A 24,739-nucleotide genomic window follows, 5' to 3' on the forward strand; every position below is an offset into this window, starting at 1 on the left:
GGTCAGGGATCTCTGCTATAAACCCACAGTTCCGCCTTCCAGCAGAACAGTTGAGCTACAACCAAATAATAGAAAGTCGTACCTTGGAAGTCGAACGGAATCTGTTCCAGAGTTCCGTTCAGCTTCCAAAATGTCTGGAAACCAAAGCGTGGCTTCTGATTGGCTGCAGGAAGCTCCTGCAGCCAATCGGAAGCCGCGGAAGCCCCATCGGACGTTCGACTTCCAAAAATAGTTCACAAACCAGAACAGTCACTTCCGGGTTTACGACGTTTGGGAGCCAAAACGTTTTTCCTGACCACTAGAAATCCAGCTCAGCCCTCCTTCCCAACCAGGAATGTCTTCTGAGATTTACATTTCATTCCTTTTTTTCTTCTTCAGCGTTAAGGACTAGAAGGAACTGGGCAGGGTGGGGGTGAGGAGCTGGATTTTACACAGAGTATACCTTCTTCTGAATTTACACCTTGCAGTTACGGAGCTTCAAGGCATTCTGCTGACCACATTGTGTCCCACAGTGTCATTTTAATGGAGAGCCAGTGTGGTGTAGTGGTTAAGAGCGGTGGACTCGTAATCTGGGGAACCAGGTTCGCGTCTCCGCTCCTCCACACGCAGCTGCTGGGTGACCTTGGGCCAGTCACACTTCTCTGAAGTCTCTCAGCCCCACTCACCTCACAGAGTGTTTGTTGTGGGGGAGGAAGGGAAAGGAGAATGTTAGCCGCTTTGAGACTCCTGAAGGGGAGTGAAAGGCGGGATATCAAATCCAAACTCTTCTTCTTCTTCTTCTTCTTCTTCACATGGCTGCATCAACACAAGTTTGAATCCCATGCTTCACTGGAAACCAGTACCAAAAGTGCTGATCCCATGTAGTTCAGAGTTTCACTAGCTTAATGCAGAAGTGGACAACTTGTGGCCTTCTCGATATTGTTGGGCCCCAACTCCGGTCAGCCCCAGCCAGAATGGCTAGTACTCTGGAATGGTGGGAGATGAAGTCCACAAAATCTGCACAGCCACAGGTTGCACACCTCTGCCTTAAAAAGAGTGTGGCTGAAAATCTACTTGCGCCATAGGTTTGTATAACAGCATTATGAAATTGGTAGCTTTATTTATAGTTCCTACTGATCCCTAGCAGAGCATTCACCTTTTTCACAGCTGCCACACACTGGGTCAATATATTCACTACTACGACCCCAAGGTCTTGTTCCTGGTGAGTCGCTGTACACTTCAGACCCCATGAGCGCATATGTGAAATTAAGATTATTCAGTTGTTGCCAAAACAAGCAAGATCTTCAGTATTAGGTGACTGATCTCTGTTATGCTGTATGTTAATAAAGGACCAAGTCGTTTTCGTTGGGTATTTGTTTGTATTACTTTGAGGCAGTCAAGAATGAAATTTAATATAAAACTCCAGCTCTGGCCAGGAGATTCTGCAGTAGGGGCAGCTGTCTAAAGATGACTCTGAACAGGATCTTGTTACAAATACAAGAAGGAATGTGATATCTTTCTGCAGCAGAGCATTATTTTGTTGTACTGCCCGCCCGCCCCCCTCTCCGTTTAGACAAGTTTTTAAAATAGTTTACGACCCAAGCATTAAGCATGGGGTAATGAAACAGATCGCTATGTAAATAAGTACAACTTGTGCATGAAGCTGTAAAATTGTAGATAGAACTGCAATGTGGTTACCCTGATGCAATTATTCCACTCCACTGGAAAGAAAAGCCATTGTGGGGGTGCTGTGTGTGTGTGTATGTGTATGTGTACATGGACACACATTTTGCAGGTGGTTTACTGAAATCCTTGGGAGCAATGCTGCAGTCAAGGGTGTGTTGAAACCTTCAGTTCTGTCACTTTATTGGCTGAACCCAACTTCCATTTCAGGGACGCGGGTGGCACTGTGGGTTAAACCACAGAGCCTAGGACTTGCCGATCAGAAAGTCGGCGGTTCAAATCCCCGTTACGGGTGAGCTCCCGTTGCTCGGTCCCTACTCCTGCTCGGTCCCTGCCAACCTAGCAGTTCGAAAGCACATCAAAGTGCAAGTAGATAAATAGGTACCACTCTGGCGGGAAGGTAAACGGCGTTTCCGTGTGCTGCTCTGGTTCGCCAGAAGCGGCTTAGTCATGCCTGGCCACATGACCCGGAAGCTTTACGCCGGCTCCCTCGGCCAAGAAAGTGAGATGAGCGCCGCAACGCCAGAGTTGGTCATGACTGGGCCTAATGGTTAGGGGCCCCTTTACCTTTACTTTAACTTCCATTTCAGAGCAATTCTTCACTGGCTTTGTAGTATAAAGTAATAAATAGTAATGGAAGAGCGATGTGAACTATGGGTGACTCTCTGCCCCCTTGTAACATTAATCTACGGCAGGCATAGGCAAACTCGGCCCTCCAGATGTTTCGGGACTACAATTCCCATCACCCCAAGCTGACAGGACCGGTGGTCAGGGATGATGGGAGCTGTAGTCCCAAAACATCTGGAGGACGAGTTTGCCTATGCCTGATCTACGGGGACTCTGAAGGGTGTGGAGGTCTAAGAAAAGGACATTAGATTGAGATCTGCTGATTGATAATCCCCCCCCCCTCCATAGATGATCAGCCGCAGACTGGGAAAGATTTCAGACTCCCAATTGTTCAATGTTTAGCAGCAACAAACAAAATCTTCCTACCCCACAACCATCTCTGGAAATCCTTATCTGTAGTCTCCCAGATGTAGGTTTGTACTGTGAACCTCCATTTTGCATTTGGCTCACCTGTCTACAACCTTGCTTTTGCTCCCAACTCGTGTTGGCCCTCAGGGTGTGAGCTTGGCAGGATGTTCAAGACAACCATGCTAGGCTAGATTGAGAGAGGCAATTCAACCCCACAACAGACTTGCGAATGGTGAGGACCATTCCTAAATTGCCTTGTGGCCAAGTGAGATAGACCTGGTTGGAAAATTGTTTGGAAACTGCAGCCTTAAAGTTGTTCTACAAGTGCAGTTCAGTTTGTAGTACAGAATCACTTTAGGCTGAAAATGGAAATCGTATGTTTTTAGTGTTTCCCATAGGGAATAAACTCCCTGCGATTAGAAAAAAAGTAGCACAGTGGGTAGAAGACTACACCAGAACATTTCTTCCTCGCATCCAAGTTCCGTTTGGGCGTTGAGCATTTTTTATCTTCGTATCCCTTGCGGTGTATAGAACTTTTCATATTCCCACATTGCTCTCCTTAGCTATCCTTGACCTGCTGAAGCTCCTCTCCCAACACAGTATTATTTGCGGGCATTGCAAAATATGTCTGACAATAGACAGATGCCTGTAACCTGAGTGTGTCCCTGCCTGAGGACATCTCATGGCACAAGCAGGAAGCAATGACATCAGGTGAGCAGGAGGAGGTTAAAGAAAAGGCACTGATGTTGCACCCAGGTCACGAGGTTCGTTATGCAACTGCCACTTAATTATGGGTGCAATTGCCACCTCGTTCCATTTTTCATCAGGAAAATCTAATAAAAGTGTCACTGGAGCTTGTGCTGAAAGTGACTGTTGCTGGTACATTTCCTGAATGTGCAAGGGTGTATACAGGAAAGTAAGTTTGCTCTACAGTTCATCTTGTTTATAAAAAAGAGCATTTAAATAAAATTCTTTCAGATGTGTAGGACAAGGTTGGTGCCAACACCCAGCAGACTGAAAGAGATTTAGAGCAGACGTAATTTCCTATAGAAATCTATTTGGTCCCTTAGGGTCCAATGTACCAACTTAAAAACTGTGTACAGTCATATCTCATGTTGCGTCCACTTCAGGTTATGTGTTTTTGTGTTGCGTCCCGTGGAAACCCGGAAGGGGTTACTTCTGGGTTTCACTGCTCACGTATGTGAGAAGCAATAAATTGTGTCGCGCATGTGCGCGCAGATGCAACGCTTCAGCTTGTGTCAGTTTCTTGTTATGGACGGGGCTCTGGAATGGAGCCCATCCGTAACATGAAGTTCTACTGTATGTTGCAGTAGCTGCCCAGAAGCCATTTCTCTCCTTCCAATTCTACCCCAATGACATTTACTTACCAACTAAGTGTCAGGAACTCATCCTACACTTGAGTAGGACCCTGGCAGAGACACATGCCTGACTGGCATGTTCTCTCCCTCCTGGTCATTCATTCAGGAGCTTCACAAGCTTTCTTCTGCCCGAACAGACATCGGCACACTCAGGGATCCGCAGAGTGTTCGCAGTTTGCGTAACAGAACTCAGCAACTCAGCATTTTGGCTAATCTACTTTATTTACATATAAACACACACGGAGCACTGCAACATGGCTCCCTCTCTCTCTAGCATCAGACAGCAAAGAGAAAGGACAAAGGACAATAGTCCCACTTCACGGAATACAGTAACACAAACATCCTGTCTCTGTCACTTCCCACTCTGTGGAGTCAAAACATACACCGTCATGTGATAGACAACAATCCCATGACTGCAATCATGGAGCAGGAATTCTAACACTAAGTTTTTGAGATAATCTATAGGAGCATCTTTGGGTGTCTTCCTGGACTGGTGAGACTTGCCTAATGGCAATACAAAATTGAGGCTTCTGCCTTGTGGCCCAGTCTTGTGGAAAGCTCTTCCAACAGATTCAGCCAGTATCTTCAGTACTTTACCCAGTAAAGACCCTCTTTTTCCCCCCGACCCTCAATGTGTATATATTAGGACCCACCTTATTTCTATGATTGTAAGTTGTTTTAAACTGCTTTTAGTACTGTGTTTTAATGCTATGAGCGTAGGGTGAGGGATGGATAAATATCAACAACAGCAACAACAACTTCTACACATTTGGTGGGAAGCTTCCTTGAATTGGAGGGTGATCTTCTGAAGTGGGGACTCTCTTGCACTCAATGGAGGCCCTATTGGTGTGAACCCTGAAAGGACCTAGTCCTAAATCACACAGAGAGACGGAACCTTTTGTGGGGGAGGGAGCGGAGAGCAGCGCAGCGGATCCTTCTTGCCCTTCTCCCTATTTGCATGTTGCTTTTACACAGGAGTAGAACTCCTTAAGAGTTTGGTGGCCTAAGTTGTGGTTAGCTCAAGCTACTGATTTCAGAAGGACAGAAGTTCAGTTAACTTGGACGGGGTCCAGTCCATTATCTCAGGATAATGGCTCAGGACCGCAATACCTCAAGGACCGTCTCTTTCCATATGAACCTCCCCGGACCTTGAGATCATTTTCTGAGGCCCTCCTTCGTGTTCCTCCTCCTCAAGAGGTCTGGAGGGGGGGTGGCAACACAAGAAGTGGCCTTCTCTGCAGTGGCTCCCTGCCTGTGGAATGCTCTCTCCAGAGAAGATCGCCTGGCACCTTCATTACACACCTTTAGGCGCCAGGCAAAAACGTTCCTTTTTAACCAGGCCTTTGGTTGATCTGTTTGGCATCCTATACCCTTTTAAAATGTGGCTCTTTTCTGGGGTGTGTGTGTGTTATTGGGTTGTTGTTGTTGTTATTCTGATTATATATATTGTGATCTTTTCTGTGAACCGCCCTGAGACCTCCGGGTATAGGTAAAGGGTAAAGAAGACCCCTGACCATTAGGTCCAGTCATGGCCGACTCTGGGGTTGCGGCGCTCATCTTGCTTTATTGGTGAACCAGAGCAGCACACGGAAATGCCGTTTACCTTCTTGCCGGAGCGGTTCCTATTTATCTACTTGCACTTTGACATGCTCCGGGTATAGGGCGATATATAAACTCAATAATTATTATTAATAATAATAATATCAAACTGGCAGAGGGAAGCATAGGGGAAGGTAACCTCTCTGTGTGCTCTAGGTGGGGAATTCCCAGAGAGCAGTTGACGTCGGTCATTACAAGGCTGCTGCTGCTCACTGCCTTTGATGATCTCACCACAAACCAGAGCCTCACGTGATATTCTTAAGGTGTGGGAGTGTTCATGAAGGAGGAGATGTTTCCTCAAGTATTCAGAACCCAATTTTTAGGGAAGTGGTCTGTTCTTCCTGGTGTTGCTGGACTGCAACTCCCACCAGCAATATAGGAGCAGTGGTCCAGAAATTTCTGGACAGCTGCCTGGAGAGATGGTCGAATTTGTCCATTCTGCTTTCTCTGGGTTTCCTCATTTTTCCCAGTCTTAAATTCGGTTCTTCACATTTCCGCATCGGCTTGCAATTTTTTTAAAAAAAGAATCCTGTTTGAAAATTCAGCATTTTAGAGTGACTCTCTCCGTCACATAGGCAAGTTTGTGTGCAATTTTGCCTACTAGACACATTTTGGCAAAAGCCATTTCCCCCGAACATAATACATTTTTGTATGTTAAATTGCACTTATGTGTGCATTTTGATGTACACTTTCCTCCCAGCAATATGCATTTTTGCACACATTACTTGGCTGGAAAACCACGCTGCGAAATTCAGAGAACTGTGAATCTTGGAACCTGGTTCTGTTGTGCTTCTCGTATTGTTTCAGAAAATGTGAATTAGGTAGAGCCAGCTTTCAATGTGAACTGGATCGAATTTCTCCTCCATCCCTAGTGCAGGTTCCCCAACCCTGCTTTTAGTAACTAGATCTCTTTGAAATGGACCCAAAAGTTAATAGGCTGCTGAGGCAATCTTGTATCATATATTGACTTAACTGTTGATGTTTGTTTTCCAGGCTCCTCTTAATGGAGCTGGGGAAGAGATTAGTCAGATTGCAGAAGAGATTAAACCTTTCTCCTTCATTTTCTGGTGTCATCCCCAGTTACTGCAGAAAAGAGGACTACAATAAGGAGAATATTTTGAATAGCATGAACTGTGATGTTGCTGTGAAGAAGAGAAAGAAGGACCAGCTGAACAACAAGACAAAGATTCAGTGTAAGGCTGGGGAGATTTTTTTATTTTAATAACAATAAACAGCTGTGTTTGGAGGGGGGGCGGGAGAAAACCCAAACTTCTCGCTCCGTGAATTGACCTCTGACCCTGGAGAAGCTTTGCACTTCTGCCTTGACCTTTAGCCGGAGAACTTGGATCCATTGCAATGTGGAATCTTATACCCGGGATCTTTGCTCTGTGTTGGTCACTTGTATTTGGCAGAGGGGGAAGCGATCTGTTTCCAACTTCTCCCCCCCCCACCAGCCCACTTGGCACATACATAACCCCACAGCTTGAACCGGTCCCCTTCCCCAGTGTTCTTTAAACATGCACCCCCAAACCACAAGATGGTTTCTAAAAACAGATGGGGGAGAGGGAATAAAACCATTCACTTGAACCCTTTCAAAGTGGGGGACTCCCTTTCTAATCAGACTGCCTAGAGCAGCATTTCTCAACCTGTGGGTCCCCAGATGTTGTTGAACTACAACTCCCATCACCCCTAGCTAGCAAGGCTAGAACTCAGGGATGATGGGAGTTGTAGTCCAACGACATCTGGGGACCCACAGGTTGAGAACCGCTGGCCTAGAAGAAGAGGAGGAGTTTGGATTTGATATCCCGCTTTATCACTACCCGAAGGAGTCTCAAAGCAGCTAACATTCTCCTTTCCCTTCCTCCCCCACAACCAACACTCTGTGAGGTGAGTGGGGCTGAGAGACTTCAAAGAAGTGTGACTAGCCCAAGGTCGCCCAGCAGCTGCATGTGGAGGAGCGGGGAAGCGAACCCGGTTCCCCAGATTACGAGTCTATCACTCTTAACCACTACACCACACTGGCTCTCTAGAGTCTTATTTAATGGCTCGTATCCAGTTGCAGTGCTGTGCAAGGATCCCCACTTGCACAATGGGACTTTCCTCCCTCTCTCCTTGCCCCCACATCCTCCCCAAATCTCCCAGGGGTTGGGGGAATTCCAGAAAATATGATGGGGATGTATTTGAGGAGAAGAGAGGAGATGGCCCCTTGTGGAAATGGGAATCCTTGTGCTGGCGGTATGATTATTTAGTGCTGTGTTGGATATGAGCCAGTGTGTCTCTGCAATTCCTGAGAGCTAAATATCTTCCAGCTTTGAGCTTGCCTTAGGGAGGGTTGACTCACCATAGAGGTCAAAGCTTTTGTGCCTACAGCCCAAAGTGGGTTCCCAACCCACCATGCCCAAAGAAAGAGTGCTTCCAAAGGCTCATGGTCTGTCTTTGAGGAAACCCAAAGCTCTGCGACCTCTCCTGTTCATTATTATTATTATTATTTTGTTCTTGTTAAAATGTAAGCACCGATGGGAATTCTGCAGCTAAGGTGGTGCCACAGGGAATGCCCTCTTCTAGACCACTCGTCCTCTCCAAATTTTGAGAACTATTTTGGGAACTATCAAGAAGGTCCTCTCTGCCAATCTAAACACCCAAGAGGGTCTGTGTGGAAAGATGTGGTGGTGTTTCAGATATGCTTCCAATCTGATCCATTTATTAAACTCATTCGTCCATGAGGCCTGATGTAAACCAGGGTGGTGGTGACTATTGGCAACCAATGACAGACTGAAGCAAATTGAGGCGAGGGTCATAATTTGCATGGCTTTAAATCAAGAAAATGTGGTTTCATTTCAACAGATTTTCACCAAGAAAAGTGGATTTACGTGCACAAAGGAAGCACGAAGGAAGTGAGTATCCCTTTATTATTTGAAACGTTGTCGCTTTGCTCAAAATTATTCTTTAAAACGGCCTAAAATGGCCCACTTTGCTTCCATTTACCGTAACCAAAATGGCTTAGGGCTGAGTCAACAATCATTCTTGGCATGTTCTGGATCATTTCTCAACAAACCTAAGTATGAGAAAAGGTAGAAGCGAATGTGGCCTGTTGCATCATATTTCAGCTTTTGACTTGGCATATCTAGAGAACTGCCAAGTGCAGGAGATCGCAACTTTACCAGTTCAGCCCAGAAACACATTATTCTCTTGGTGCCTCTGGATTGCCTTTTTTTATCCTATTTGCTAAAATTATCATCTGTTTATGGGTTCGTCTGCACTCCTGCTTGACCCGTGCAAGGGGTTTCCTCCTTGTCCTCCTTTCCCAGCGAAAACCCACTCTTGAGCTCTATATCGGAGCAATTATCAATCCAGAGAAACCCCAAATTGCTGTTTGCTCCAATTGAGCACCAAAGAGTGGTTTTCCCCAGGAAGGGAGCAGAGGAACAAGAGGAAGTGTGGATATGCCTTAAGTTCATTGACACTAGAGGTTGATGCAATGGCACCATAGCTCAGTTGAAGAGCCACGTGATCTGCTTGCAGAAGGCCATGGGTTCAAATCCTGCAGTCTCCAATTAAATGAATGTGTAGAAGATTATGCAAAAGATCATTCAGTATCTGAGATCCTGGAGGGCAGTTTCCAGTCAGAATGAAAGATACTGGGCTAAGAGGACAAATAATGTCACCCGATATAAGGTAGCTTCTATTTCTGGTTTGACTCAGAGAGAAGATAAGCCCCCTAGTTTATATCCGATTGCTCCAGATGTGGAGCTTGAAAGAATATCTCTGCCCTAGGAATTCTTGGACCATATTAAGGTGTTGGGAGGCGGGAAAGGGAATCGCAAATGCTTGGTCAATCTCTGGTGAGGCCAAGCAAGGAATCCAGCTCCTTTGGAATCCAAACTCGGCCTGTAGGGTTAGTTTTAAGAGCATGCCGCTACTGCGTCTGTTCCAGATCCTGAGTACAAATGAATCACTTGTGGTATTCCTCTCTTTCCCCACCCTCCCTCCTCTCAGCGACATGGCTATTGCACTCTTGGAGAAGCCTTCAATAGGCTGGATTTCTCAAGTGCCATCTTGGACTCAAGGAGATTCAACTACGTCGTACGGGTGAGTGTTCACCAACGGCTTGCAGCGCTGAATTGTTAAATCTAGCTGCGGCTTTCAGGTAATCCACGGGCGAGACAGAAAACAACCTGTGTCTGCATATCATAGCCTTTTAAATTGTGTTTTTCTTTTTAAGAGTAGTCTCATTGATTTTTGTGGACACCATCCTCGATTTAAGATCACCAGTGTGCGCTTCAGACAAACTTTGCATGTGTTGAGTCTTAACTGAATTGCCACAGGCTACAATTAAAAAAAAAATCCATTGCCACTTAACTCCATCCTTTATAACCCCTCCACTGCTTTTTTACCCATTTGTAGTATGTACCCGGGACATGGGTGGCGCTGTGGGTTAAACCACAGAGCCCTTGGGCTTGCCGATCAGAAGGTCAGCGGTTCGAAGCCCCACGACGGGGTGAGCTCCCATTGCTCTGTCCCAGCTCCTGCCAACCTAGCAGTTCGAAAGCACGTCAAAGTGCAAGTAGATAAATTGGTACCGCTCCAGCAGGAAGGTAAACGGTGTTTCTGTGCACTACTCTGGTTCGCCAGAAGCGGCTTAGTCATGCTGGCCACATGACCCGGAAGCTGTACACCGGCTCCTTCGGCCAATAAAGCGAGATGAGCGCCGCAACCCCAGAGTCGGCCATGACTGGACCTAATGGTCAGGGGTCCCTTTACCTTTACCTTAGTATGTACCTAACTCCATGCATCTCATGAAGTGGGTTCAAGTTAACAAAAGCTTTTGCCCATCAGAAACTGTGTTAGTCCTTAAGGTCCACAAGACTCTCTCTTGCCTTTTGCTGCAACAAACTTAACATGGCTACATACTGGAATTTTTAAAAAATATTCCTTTCTTTTTGTGTGTTGCGTGAACACAACAAAGCTTTTAACAGTGGAGAACTGCACAATATATACCAAGCAGGAAATTTGCTCCACCCCCCCCTTGTCTGACTCACCATCTGGAATCTTGCCATGATCCATCTTGGTGTCACTCTGACTCTTAACTCTTCAGTTCAACTACTGCCCTTTTTCACTGACATGTGATCTTTTTAAAAATTGAGTTGGCAGAACAACAGGAAGGGCCATGGCATTTTAGGAAACAGCTTGCCCGCCACCTGCTTTTCAGATCAGAATTGAGCAGAGAATATTGGCTTTGGTGTAATAATGGAACGCAGCAGCCTTTCCCAACATGGTGCCCTCTGGATGTGTTGGACTGCAACTTCTATCAGCCAGCAAAGCAATAATCCTGCCTTACATATCAGTCTGCCTCTGTTGTTGTTGTTGTTGTTGTTATTATTATTATTATTATTATTACCCAGCCCATCTGACTGGGTTTCCCCAGCCACTCTGGGCGGCTTCCAACCGAATATTAAAAACAATACAGCATCAGACATTAAAAACTTCCCTAAACAGGGCCACCTTCAGTTGTCTTTTAAAAGTAAAATTGTTGTTTATTGCCTTGACATCTGCTGGGAGGGCATTCTACAGGGCAGGAACCACTACCAAGAAGGCCCTCTGCCTGGTTCCCTGTAACCTCACTTCTCGCAGCTAGAAGGCCCTCGGCGCTGGACCTCAGTGTCCAGGCTGGATGATGGGGGTGGAGACGCTCCTTCAGGTATACAGGACCGAAGCCGTTTAGGACTTTAAAGGTCAGCACCATCTCTCTCTCTCACTCTCACACACACACACACGAGAACACTACTTCCACTGCAGTTTGAAAAGGTACAGTCCAGAAATCCAGTTTCTTAATTCTCCAAAAAATCAATTTCTCTGTACAGTAGTACCTTGGTTCTTGAACTTAATCTGTTCCGGGAGTCCTTTCGACTCCTGAAACCATTCGAAAACCAGGGCGCGGCTTCCAATTGGCAGAAGCCGCATCCGAAGTTCGGCTTCTGAAAAATGTTCGCAAACTGGAACACTTACTTCCAGGTTTGCGGCATTCGGGAGCTGATTTGTTCAAGAGCCAAGCCGTTCGAGAACCAAGGTACCACTGTATTCAAATGTATAGGCTGCCCTAAAGAGCCCTCAAAATGGCTTAGAAAACAATTTCTAAAAAATATTAAATCAGCAGTTATAAGAAACAGAATAATATAGCAATAGATAAAAATTAAGCTGCAGGGGAAAGTTCAAACAACATTAAAAAATAAAATTGAGGAGAATATTAGCGGCATGTAACGTGTGGAATGGATCTTCGTTTAGGCCATTTCCGAAATCCTTTATTTTTCTCCGCATTAAGATTAATACATGTAGAAATTGCAGCATTTAAGAATTGACAAAAGCGTGTGTTTCTCCTGCCAACTGAGTGGTACCTAGAAGTTGAAAACTCTTTAATTCAAACTGGCTGTCGGTTTGGCAGAGAGAAAACGAAACCTTCCATCGCAGCACCGCAACTCAAACAAGAACACTGTGTTAAAAATGAATTGATCCTATCAGCCAAGTCCCTGGTGAATAATAGCTCACGTCATAGATACCACATAAATGGCTGAGCAGGGTGTGTGTGTGTGTGTGTAAAACCTCTGCTATGCCTGGAGTCATTCACTTGCAAGGCAGAAGAAGCAGTAAATGATTGCTATTTTGTGACTAGTAACCCTCTTTTGGCTCAAGCCATGTCTATGGGACTACTGGGCTGGCTTTAGCTGTTGGGCCAGAGGGGGTTTTTTTGGCAGGGGCGGGGGAGGCATAGTTTTAAAAGAAGCAAAGTTCTGGCACTTTTCCAGTGCTTCTGGTGCAATTTGGATGAGGAGTATAATTGAGGAATGCAAATGGTTGCAAATGGTTGATGGTTTTATCTTTTTGCAAACCACTTTGAATTTTTTTTCCCTCTATACTTTTTAAACAATCAAGTAATGTATAAATTTTATGAAATAAATACATCCCCCACCCCACAACTAGAAGCTGCTTCTATATATCTATATCTATATCTGTATCTATATCTGCATACTTAGAGTTCATGTTTGTTGAGCAGGGCAATAGAGAACAGTCCATGCAAGATTTTACCACTTCAAACATGTGTCCGTCAAGTTGCATGCTTAAAAGCATTCTTACACAATTTCCCTGTGCGTTAATAGCAAACGTATATCTTAAAAGGCTATATTGCAGGTGTTAATATTGTGCACCTTGAAGCAGCTGGATGTATGAAAACTGACTCCTTTTGGAATAAAACTTTGTCCGGACCCATTAGATATTACTCAAAGCTTTCCTTGCAGAACTTTCTTCAAAAGAGAACAAAAGCAATCAAAGATATTTGAAAATAATTCCATCGGACACATGCCTTCCAAGGCACAGGTTCAGCATCTTCCTAGGAATAAAATAACGTATAATCAGAGCTGAGAAACATAGCTCTCTTTCACACAGGTGCCATTAGCCTGCATTCCAGCCCCAAGGCTGTTGAGCTCCTGGAGTGATTCATTTCCACCTCCTTCTCCCACGGAGCCCGGGAACAAAAGACAAAGACCAGCTCCCCAAGATGGTGATTTGCAATTCAATACCTCTCATGTGATCTAAGGTTAAACACTCACGTGTTAGCTAGCAGAGAACAACAGTAGTTAATTATCAAACTATCTAGGAGCTCGGAGAGCTTAATGGAAAATCCCCATGTGGAAGCCTTCAGTAATACACACAGTCATGCTCAATTTCAGTGTGAATTGAACAATTATACTTAACAGGCCGCACTAAAAGACGAAAGCCTGTTTGGCGAGGTAATCACACCTCCATGCGTGTGCACGCATAGGCACCTCTCCTGTTTTGAGTCCTAGAAATAAAGCCAGTTAGTTAGAATGGAGGTCACTTTATTTGAACCTGAGCCCGAGTGTATCCTTTTCTTTCCTCCCCCCACCCCCTGCCCTGCAAAACCGTCCCATTTCAGACAGCTTTGCTCGCTGTCTGGGGTGTTATGTACAGGCAGATGACAGTGGCAGATTCCTTACTCCAGAAGAATTTGCCGTGTGATGCACTCTTAAGCAATGTTCTGCAAGCGCTCACTCGCCCGCACCGCGAAAGCAGGAGAAAGAATGTGTGTCTTAATTTACAAGGGGAAATCCAACGGAAATTATTCCAGAGGTGTTGTGTTACAGGGAGAAGGTCCTGGCTCACTTTTTGTTTACACGCAGGCTAACACCATTCGCTGGAGGCTCCAGCCACATATCCTGGGATCCTGTGGGCCAAATTGGCTTCTACAATTTTAGGACAACAGTGGCAGAGAGCCTTTTCCATAACAAGGCTCACATTCCCATTTGGACAACTTTCTGGGCACCATGTACCAGGGGGGCCAGAGGCAAAAGAAGACAATGTGTGGGGTCTTTATCTAGCAGAACACAATATTTGCTGCAATGATCATACAGGATGTAAAAAGGTAAAGGGACCCCTGACCATTAGGTCCAGTTGTGGCCGACTCTGGGGTTGTGGCGCTCATCTCGCTTTATTGGCTGAGGGAGCCGGCATACAGCTTCCGGGTCATGTGGCCAGCATTATTAAGCCGCTTCTGGCGAACCAGAGCAGCGCACAGAAACACCGTTTACCTTCCCGCCGGAGTGGTACCTATTTATCTACTTGCACTGTCTGCTTTCGAACTGCTAGTTTGGCAGGAGCTGGGACCGAGCAACGGGAGCTCACCCCGTCGCGGGGATTCGAACCGCCAGCCTTCTGATCGGCAAGTCCTAGGCTCTGTGGTTTAACCCACAGCGCCACCCGCGTCCCCATATAGGATGTAAGATGGAATAAAAATGTTGTTTTCATAGAATCAAAGAATGATAGTTGGAAGGGACCACGAAGGTCATCTAGTCCAACCCCCCCCCTGCAATGCAGGAATCATTTGCCCAGTGTGGAACTCGAACTCACAACCCTGTGATTAAGAGACTCATGCTCTACTGACTTTTGTTTAAGGTACCCCTTTATCCTCTCTTGGGATTTGGTGAACTTTGAAGTCTTGGTGTCTTAAAGTATTTTTTTTTAAAAAAATTAACCTAAAAAATTTATTAGTAAAATATCCGCGAGTAGCAGCAGAAAAAAACATTAAAAGGTCTGAGCAAATTTAGAGATCTTTGTGTGATATGCAAAAGTAATCGGGAAGGCTCCCCTTCAAAGGCAGGCTGTCATGGCTAAAAAAAGCTCGCTCTTGTTTTACTGCTCACCTACCTTCTGATAGCTGTGTACCTGGAGAAGGACCTCAGGTGGTGATCTTGGGGCTTATCTACACCTCCCTTTTGCAGTAATCTTTCTAGGCACAGGTCTGTGCTTTAAATCTCCTTGTCTGAGCACTGCCCCCTTTTTTTTCTTTTTTGCTCCGGAGCTTTCCCCACAAAAAAACTGCTCTTTAAAGCTGAATCGGAGCAAACAGCAATTTGGTTTTTCCATGACTTGCCCTTTCCTCCGATTCAGGTGTAAAGAGGGGATTTTCACAGGGAAAGCTCTGGAGTGAAAACAAAAAAAGAGTGAGCACTTGGGACAACTAGGCCTGGAAAGAGCAGAGAAAATGTAAGTGTGAATAAGCTCTTAGAAACCCAGGCATGTTTGTGTGGGGTCAGAATATCCCGGTACCAAGCCATATAGGACATTTCCCCACCCCACAATCTTAAGGTCTCAAAGCTTAATTAAAAAACACCACCACAACACCACCATTCTTGGAGCGGCTTCCAGCAGGCCATGTACCACAGTTCCCCAGGACTTTTTGTTGATTTCATAAAACGTATACACCACCAGATTGTCAGAAATCCTCAGTTTATAAAAAAAAGGCTAAGCAATAAAATTAATGGCTAAGCAAAATTAACAACAATTTAAAACATTCGAAAAGTAAAAATGGCAATAGACTTAAGAAACAGATTAAGACTCTCATCAGCTTTCTAAACATCCAGTAGTCTTATGTTTTCAAAATGTTTTTAGGCAGTGCATACAAATGAGGGCAATACAAATTATATCAATAGGCAGGGTGTAAAAGCGTAGCTGCCACATCAGGTCCTTACAGATGCAGAACAGGTGTTGTGTGGCACCTGTAATAGTGCGGATTCCTCTGATCAAGGAAGTTGATTGGGCATGCATTGGGGTGAGGCAGTCTCGCAGGTAAACAGGCCCCAAGTTGTGAAGGGCTGTACCACACAAAAATGTGACTCCGTGTTTGAAAGCCTCTCGATGTCATGTGCTTGTGTATCACTCCGCTTGTCGTGTCTCTGTGTACGATTAGTTGGCACATCAGGAGCTATTTGAAAAATGCACACCTGTGTGCGTATTCATGTGGTTTTTTTATTTATTTTTAACTTCCCCTGAATGGTGAGTCATAGAAATGAAGGCGATTAGCCGGGGTTAGACGGCTTAGCAAATTAGCCAGGGCTTCTTCCCCACCCCGGTCTCCCTTGGTTTTTTCTACCAGTCATGTGGCCACACGCAAGGTATTAATAGAACGCTCACGTAGAAGAGCCATCTGTTGGCGTTCAAAGTTGGCCGGGGAGATAAACAGACGGGTGGATCAGTCACCCTCTGCCACTTCCCCGCCTTGAGCTGATAGTCACACGGTGGTGACAGCGCTGTGTAAGAGGAGAGAGCAGCTGTAGCCATCTCTTTCTCCTGTTCTTCCCCTCACCCCCCTTTTCCTCCTTGCCCCATGTGTTCTGGCTTTATAGAAAGGCGTTGATAAGTGCAAACAAATTCTTATCATTCTTCCCACTGGGCAAAGCACTTTTCAACCCATGACTTGATGTGTTTTATCATTATGACATGGTCAGAATTTCCTGGCCGGGTTCATGACGAGTCCAAACTGCTTGCCGTTGTTGTTGTTGTTGTTCCAACGACGGAGAGCAAGGTGACAATTCATGAACAGGACATGGGGTTTTGGGGGGCGTGAAGGTATATTTCATCTGTACATGCAGGTTCCTTTTAGCTCTTGCAGCAGAGATCTTGCATGTTTGACACTGGCTCAAATCCTGAGTTACGTTAACATGGGGAGGTTCAAGGAAGGAAACTTACCTGTTCTCTGTTTTCCACTGCAACTACCTCTGCCTGCAGTAGCATCTCTAGAGGGTTAGAAAAGAGGGGAAATCCCTTCTCACTAGGGATAAGTGAATCGGTCAAGTACATTTTCTCATTTTTCTAAATCTCCGCACTTCCAAACCAGTTTGTGAGTTTTGTTTTGTTTTCCTTTAAAAGGTCCTTGTGGAAATTCACCAGCATTGTTAGTGCCTTACACAGCTCAGGATCTCAATACCTTAAGGACTGCCTCTCTCTATACAAACTGACCCAGACCCTGCTCTTCTCATCCAAGGCCCCTCCCCGAGGGGTTCAGAGGGTGGTAACATGAGAATGGGCGTTTTCTGTGGTGGCTCCCCATCAGTGGAATGCTCTCCCCAGAGAGGCCCGCCTGGTGCCATTGTTACATTCAGGTGCCAGGCAAAAACATTTCTCTCTACCTAGGCCTTTAGCCATTGAATAACCTATGGCCAGGTTGAAGGTGTTGGGAGGGGCTGTTATTTTCAAAGTGTTGGTGCCCTAAACGAGCACCCTAAACGGCCTCAGTCCTGTATACCTGAAGGAGCATCTCCACCTCCATCGTTCTGCCCAGACACTGAGGTCCAGCTCCGAGGGCCTTCTGGCAGTTCCCTCACTATGAGAAGCCAAGTTACAGGGAACCAGGCAGAGGGCCTTCTCGGTAGTGGCACCCACCCTGTGGAACACTCTCCCATCAGATGTCAAAGAGAACAACAACTACCAAACTTTTAGAAGACATCTGAAGGCAGCCCTGTTTAGGGAAGCTTTTAATGTTTAATAGGTTATTGTATTTTAGTGTTCTGTTGGAAGCCGCCCAGAGTGGCTGAGGAAACCCAGCCAGATGGGTGGGGTATAAATAAATTATTATTATTTTATTTTATTTTATTTTATTTATTTTATTTTATTTTATTTTATTTTATTTTATTTTATTTTATTTTATCATATTGCTGTCCATTACTATGCTTTGTTTTATGTTTTTGTTATGTTCCATAAAATGTTTTTAATGTTGTACACCACCCTGAAATATTTTATTAAAAGGTGGTGTATAAATGTTGTTGTTGTTAACGTTGTGGATTTCTCCCAAAGGGCACACTTTTTAATGCAGTTTGGGCCAATACACACATTATTGCACACTCCCTGTGTCACAAGACAAATGAGAGGACCTATCACCATCTATGTTGTGCAGACCTGAATGGGGACGGCAGACACCAGCAACGTATCTGCATCTGATCCGTGCTGGCAATGTGCGCATGCTCTGCTGAATCAGGACCATAGAATCATAGAATCATAGAGTTGGAAGAGACCACAAGGGCCATCGAGTCCAACCCCCTGCCAAGCAGGAAACACCATCAGAGCACTCCTGACATATGGTTGTCAAGCCTCTGCTTAAAGACCTCCAAAGAAGGAGACTCCACCACACTCCTTGGCAGCAAATTCCACTGTCGAACAGCTCTTACTGTCAGGAAGTTCTTCCTAATGTTTAGGTGGAATCTTCTTTCTTGTAGTTTGGATCCATTGCTCCATGTCCGCTTCTCTGGAGCAGCAGAAAACAACCTTTCTCCCTCCTCTATGTGACATCCTTTTATATATTTGAACATGGCTATCATATCACCCCTTAACCTCCTCTTCTCCAGGCTAAACATGCCCAGCTCCCTTAGCCGTTCCTCATAAGGCATCGTTTCCAGGCCTTTGACCATTTTGGTTGCCCTCCTCTGGACACGTTCCAGTTTGTCAGTGTCCTTCTTGAACTGTGGTGCCCAGAACTGAACCAGTAACTTCCATTGCCTTGGAAGACTGACTACCCCCTTAGTCCTCCAACTGTTTTTACATATTATGTCACCGCATTTGCTCATAACAATCCATTGCTACACTTTTACTCCCTCCACATCCTGTTGCATTTCCTACTATGAAATTCAGATTGCAAGCTCCCAGGGGGCAGGGACTCTGGTCTGCATGAAGTTATGCTTAGTGCTATAGCAAATATGAAAGGATGTTTCGGAAACGAGTGTGTCCCCCAAGTTTTTTTTATGTAGCTGCCCTTGGAGGCTGCAGCTGAACCTCAAAATATAGTTGCTTGCTGTAGCAAAAGCAATTGCCCACATCGCTCTTTGTGGTTAAGATGCTCCCATGTTCAGCAAAGCAGCTTAGATGCCCACAATCTATTTTTCTCCTCTGCTGTCAGTTTTAATGACTTGGCTTAGTAATTAAGCCAACGAGAAGAGGCAGAAAGATTGCTATCGCTTAAGCCGCTGCATCTGTCTTTCCTTTCTGGCTCTCTTGTCTATCTATCCATTCCCTCCCTCCCTCCTCCAAAAAGAGAAAGAGAGAGAGAGAGAGAAAGTCAAGCAACAGACAAGCATTTGAACTGTTTTACTGTGCATCACATGACCAGGAAGCTAAGATTAGAAAAGTGCCTTTGTGCTCTTTAAGGCTGAATGTCTTTATTTTTATCCACAGCTGTTGGAGCTGATAGCAAAGTCTCAGCTAACGTCACTGAGCGGAATTGCCCAGAAAAACTTTATGAACATCTTGGAAAAAGTAGTGCAGAAAGGTAAAGGCAATAGGCGGGGAGGTGAAAATCTAAGGTTACTAACTTTGCAAGCGGTAGGCTGTGGGTTCCTCCAGATGAGCTGTTTGTTGAACATTTGATTTGTTCAAATAGAGGTCATTCAATGATGAACATTCGTCCTGGTTTGTTCGTGTGATTGCTATATCTTCCCTTATTCATCCCACACTTCTCAGCGCATTTCCGCAGAGCCAGAGTGTTGGGTGATGACCTGAGAGACCACGGTTCAAATCCCCATTGGCAGTGTTAGAAATCAGCCAGGAGCCAGGTGTGTTTTGCAACTGGTGCGGGTCCAGTTTGCGACCATGTGGAGATCTCGGGATGCCTGGTTGGCGACTGGGGAAAGCAAAATGTCAGAGAGGGATCTGAAATATTTTCCTTGAAGCTTGAGTTTGTTTTGTCTGGTTTTGTTTGATGTTTTAATGTGGGTTAAAACCACAGAGCCTAGGACTTGCCGTTCAGAAGGTCGGCGGTTCGAATCCCTGCGACGGGGTGAGCTCCCGTTGCTCCATCCCAGCTCCTGCCCACCTAGCAGTTCGAAAGCACGTCAAAGTGCAAGTAGATAAATAGGTACCGCTCCGGCGGGAAGGTAAATGGCTGCTCTGGTTCGCCAGAAGCGCCTTTGTCATGCTGGCCATATGACCCGGAAGTTGTATGCCGGCTCCCTTGGCCAATAAAGCGAGATGAGCGCCGCAACCCCAGAGTCGTCCGTAATTGGACCTAACAGTCAGGGGTCCCTTTACCATTAAACCACATTTCCCAGTACCATTAAACCACAGTTCCCAGGATTCTCTGGGGGAAGCCATGACGGTTTAAAGTTCTATGCTTTAAATGTATAGTGCAGATTGGGCCCTTACTTAGTGCTGGTACCTGCACTACAGGCTCACTTAGATGTTCAGGGCCAGAAGTGTGGGATGCACAACTCGTGTTTTTCATGGACGAGAGAGTTTAGGAGGAATGGCTTTGGAATAGCTATCCCCTGCTGTCTGAGGTGGAGCCACATCTTGCTGGAGTCAAAGGACAATAAGCCAAGGGTCGGCAAGGCTTACTGGGCATGGGGTGGATCACTCCTGCAGAGATCCTCTGTGGGCCGGACCAGCGCAGCGCAATGCCAGAAATCACGTCTGTGCAGGTCTGTGGCGCCGCAAATTGCTTTTGCACATGCCCAGACGCCAAAAATCTCGCCTCTGCAGAAGTGATTTTGGGTGTCTGGGCATTCGCAGAAGCAATTTCCAGCACCGCGGACATGCACAGATGTGATTTCCAGTATCTGGGCATGCGCAGAAGCAATTTCCAGAGCCGCGGAAGAGAGTCCAAGTGCTGTGCTGCGCCGGATTAATGCAGCGCGCGGGGACTCACCAAGCGGGCGGCTCATGGCTGGTTAAACGGTCTTCGTGGGCCGCTTCTGCCCACAGGCCTTAGGCTGCCTACCCCTGCAATAAGCAAACATGGTCTCACTGCTAAGAATAGAATGCATGCTTCTTTAGCGTTTTTTGTCATCTTTGTGTCTCATTTCACTCCTCTTTCCTTTTCCTATTCAAAAAGTCTTGGAGGACCAGCAGAATATCCGGCTAATCAGGGAATTGCTGCAGACTCTGTATCTGTCTCTGTGCACTTTGGTCCAAAGCGTTGGCAAGTCTGTCCTGGTTGGCAACATCAACATGTGGGTCCATAGGATGGAGACGATTCTTCACTGGCAGCAGCAGCTGAACAATATCCAAATCACCAGGGTGAGTGGCGTATCCTGCCTTGTTTGTTTTCGTGTCGAAAATGTTGCTTCTTTGCTCTTTCACGAAGCTCTTAGAATCATAGAGTTGGAAAAGACCACAAGGGCCATCGAGTCCAACCCCCTGCCAAGCAGGAAACACCATCAGAGCACTCCTGACATATGGTTGTCAAGCCTCTGCTTAAAGACCTCCAAAGAAGGAGACTCCACCACACTCCTTGGCAGCAAATTCCACTGTCAAACAGCTCTTACTGTCAGGAAGTTCTTCCTAATGTTTAGGTGGAATCTTCTTTCTTGTAGTTTGGATCCATTGCTCCGTGTCCGCTTCTCTGGAGCAGCAGAAAACAACCTTTCTCCCTCCTCTATGTCACATCCTTTTATATATTTGAACATGGCTATCATATCACCCCTTAACCTCCTCTTCTCCAGGCTAAACATGCCCAGCTCCCTTAGCCGTTCCTCATAAGGCATCGTTTCCAGGCCTTTGACCATTTTGGTTGCCCTCCTCTGGACACGTTCCAGTTTGTCAGTGTCCTTCTTGAACTGTGGTGCCCAGAACTGGACACAGTACTCCAGGTGAGGTCTGACCAGAGCAGAATACAGTGGCACTATTACTTCCCTTGATCTAGATGCTATACTCCTATTGATGCAGCCCAGAATTGCATTGGCTTTTTTAGCTGCCGTGTCACACTGTTGGCTCATGTCAAGTTTGTGGTCAACCAAGACTCCTAGATCCTTTTCACATGTACTGCTCTCAAGCCAGGTGTCACCCATCTTGTATTTGTGCCTCTCATTTTTTTTCACACCTAATTTTTTTGCACGTTCTGTCTTTTCCCTCCCAGCCTGCCTTTAAGGGCTTGACTTTTACAGACCTGCCCTTGTGTTTGCAACTGAACATCATGCAACGCCTGACAGATGGGAGAGACCTGGTGAGCCTTGGGCAAGTAGCTCCAAGTCTTCAGGTGCTCAGTGAGGACCGGCTGCTGTGGAAAAAGCTTTGCCACTACCATTTCACAGACAGACAGGTAATAATAACAGGCTGCTGTAATCTTGAAACTGTGGGGAAAGTGATGGTCACAGAAGCAGCAGAAATACTGAAAATAAGACCAGGGTTTTGTTTAGTTTTACTGCCCGGTTGTGAAGCAGGGGAAATTAGGCGTTTAAAGGCGAACCTGTGTAACTCAGTTTCTGAAACAATACACAAACCAGAGCATAACCATCTTTCAAAAATCACACTGTTCTGAAGTTTGCTGTTCAGCTCTTCAACCAAACAAATGTTCGCAGAAATGAATGTGTTAGTGATGGTAACATGCAGAGTTGCATTGCATTGGTAAAAAACTGCTTTGCAAAAAAAAAGTGTAAATGAGTCAAAATTGCAGATAAAAGTGTGTGTGTTAGGTGGAATTAGCACTTACACGCTGATGGATTTTCAGGACTTTGAAACACACACACACACACACACACACACACACACACACACACACGTGTAAACTTTGATGTGAATAACTAAATTTAAGACTGGAAATATGAGTAACCTAACTTGACAGATTAGTCTATCCATACTGCATAGACCAGTCTTGGGTCTTGAAGGTACTTGCTAGCTTTCTGCAAAATTCCTGAGAGCATGCCTGTACCATTCTTAAGTCCTACGGTGGGGATCCAAAGAAACAAGATATCTGCATTTTCTGCCCCCAAAGAGACAAGACTGCCCCCCTCATTTGAAAAAGCGTCTTGCTGCAAAACTCACCACGAAAAGCTCCTGGATTTCCTCCCTCCTGCGTAGGATCTACTTCAGATCCTAGTTTATATCCTATTCTCACCATTGAGCAGGCAGCAGTCCTAGTTTTATCGATCTGAATTTATGTAAATTTTACTACTATTCCTGTCTCCTACTTATGCCACACTTGGGTGTTTAATTTGCTTGGTTGTGGTGTATATTCTGTCTGGGGGGGGGGGGTCTTGGATTTGCCTGATCCTCATTTCACTGTTGTGTGGCTCATAGGAAGCTGCCATATAGAGTCAGATCATTGGGATCCACCCGGCTCTGTATTGCCTATGAGGATTGCCAACAGCTCTTCGGGGCTTCATTCAGGGTCTCCCCCTAGCCAAGGATTTGAACCTGAGACTTTCCGCATGCATAGCAGGGGCTCTCTCACTGAGCTGTGGCAGCTGCCCTAAACTAGTAATAATAATAATAATTTATTATTTGTACCCCGCCCATCTGGCTGGGTTTCCCCAGCCACTCTGGATGGCTTCCATAGAAACAAAAAGTACAGTAAAATATCACAGATTAAAAACTTCCCTGAATAGGGCTGCCTTAAGATGTCTTCTAAATGTCAGGTAGTTATTTATCGCTTTGACATCTGATGGGAGGGCGTTCCACAGGGCGGGCGCCACTACCGAGAAGGCCCTCTGCCTGGTTCCCTATAGCTTTGCTTCTCGCAATGAGGGAACCGCCAGAAGGCGCTCGGCGCTGGACCTCAGCGTCCGGGCAGAACAATGGGGGTGGAGATGCTCCTTCAGGTATACTGGGCCGAGGCCGTTTAGGGCTTTAAAGGTCAACACCAGCACTTTGAATTGTGCTCAGAAACGTACTAGCCAGTCCTTGGATAAATTTCCCAGGCCTGTGATTCCATTTCTTACGTTTCAGATTCGTAAACGGCTAATCATGTCAGAGAAGGGGCATTTGGATTGGAAGAAGATGTATTTCAAGCTTGTGAGGTGCTACCCGAGGAAGGAGCAGTACGGTGATTCTTTGCAGCTCTGTAGACACTGCCATATCTTGTCTTGGAAGGTAGGTGGCCAGTCCCAAATCCTCTTGATGGCTGGAGATTTAAGCTTGGGGCAGAGGATTTGTTGCATGGACTGCAATTGCAGCATCTTGCTTGAAGGGTCTTAAAGCTTGAGCTCTTGGACTCCGGGTGGAATTCAGTGCTACACTCTCCCAGCTGTTCTGCTTGCTAGATGACACAATCTCCCCTCTCCTCCTCCATGCATTGTTCTGAAGGTTCTCTTGACTTCCGCCAGAGCCAGTTTCATGGAGGTGCAAGAGCCCCATTGCATGAGCATAAGTCCTTGCACAGGGGCTGGTTAGGTGACTCCTGTCCTCTGGTTCCTTTGCCTAGTCCGCAAGATCTCAGTCGCTTTCACGAACCACTCCTTGGTGTTACAACGGTGGAAGCGTTTCTGTTGAGTGGAGATCTCAGCCATGCAATAAACTGAAAGCTTGACAGATCAGTGTGAGCTAGCAATCCCTGCCTTGAAATTCTACTCCATATTGATCCAGAGTAGATTCCAATGAATAGTTAGCAGAGTAAAAACTTAAACACGTTGCAGGATTCCCAAAAAATAGACAATTAATATTTCATCTAGCAGAGCTTTACTGCTTCTGAAGGCAAATGAACATCATGGTCACAAATCCAAAACATTCAGGATTGGCACTGTCCATAAGAAATCCACTTGCAGCAGACTTAAGTTAAACTTACAATAACTTATAGTAAGTCTAAACCTTAACGCTAAGCATACTATGTACAGAACACCACACCAGAAGGAAAAGAGATAGAAAGTGAAAGTGAAACCCAGGCTCCTTCTGGCCTTACTTTGATAGTCAGCATGACCTTGACAGAAAGAGATAAGAGAACTACAGTGGTACCTCATGTTACAGACAGGATCCGTTCCAGAGGCCCGCCCGTAACGTGAAAAGCCCGCAACTCGAAGCGCCACATCTGTGCAGGCGCGCGGCGAGATTTAGCGCTTCTGCACATGCGCAAGCGGCAA

General features: G+C 45.7%; 1 protein-coding gene across 4 annotated transcripts in view; it reads left to right on the forward strand.

Annotated features, from left to right (window-relative positions):
* Positions 1-24,739, forward strand: part of FBXO32 (F-box protein 32) — a 39,680-nt gene that overhangs the window by 7,167 nt on the left and 7,774 nt on the right. For 3 of the 4 annotated variants that reach the window (XR_014513755.1, XR_014513756.1, XM_083450658.1), the window contains exons 2-8: positions 6,696-6,808; positions 8,460-8,509; positions 9,612-9,704; positions 19,128-19,221; positions 20,782-20,966; positions 21,805-21,987; positions 23,613-23,756. Coding sequence is in view for 1 of the 4 variants with exons in the window: in XM_083450658.1 (XP_083306784.1) it covers positions 6,696-6,808; positions 8,460-8,509; positions 9,612-9,704; positions 19,128-19,221; positions 20,782-20,966; positions 21,805-21,987; positions 23,613-23,756 (862 nt within the window). In the remaining 3 variants the exon portion in view is untranslated. Of the gene's footprint in view, positions 1-6,695; positions 6,809-8,459; positions 8,510-9,611; positions 9,705-19,127; positions 19,222-20,781; positions 20,967-21,804; positions 23,145-23,560; positions 23,757-24,739 lie in introns of all 4 variants that reach the window. The other variant, XR_014513757.1, reaches the window with a different exon arrangement.

This window comes from Podarcis tiliguerta (assembly GCF_965153285.1).
Source record: "Podarcis tiliguerta genome assembly, chromosome: 7".
Lineage (NCBI taxonomy): Eukaryota > Metazoa > Chordata > Lepidosauria > Squamata > Lacertidae > Podarcis > Podarcis tiliguerta.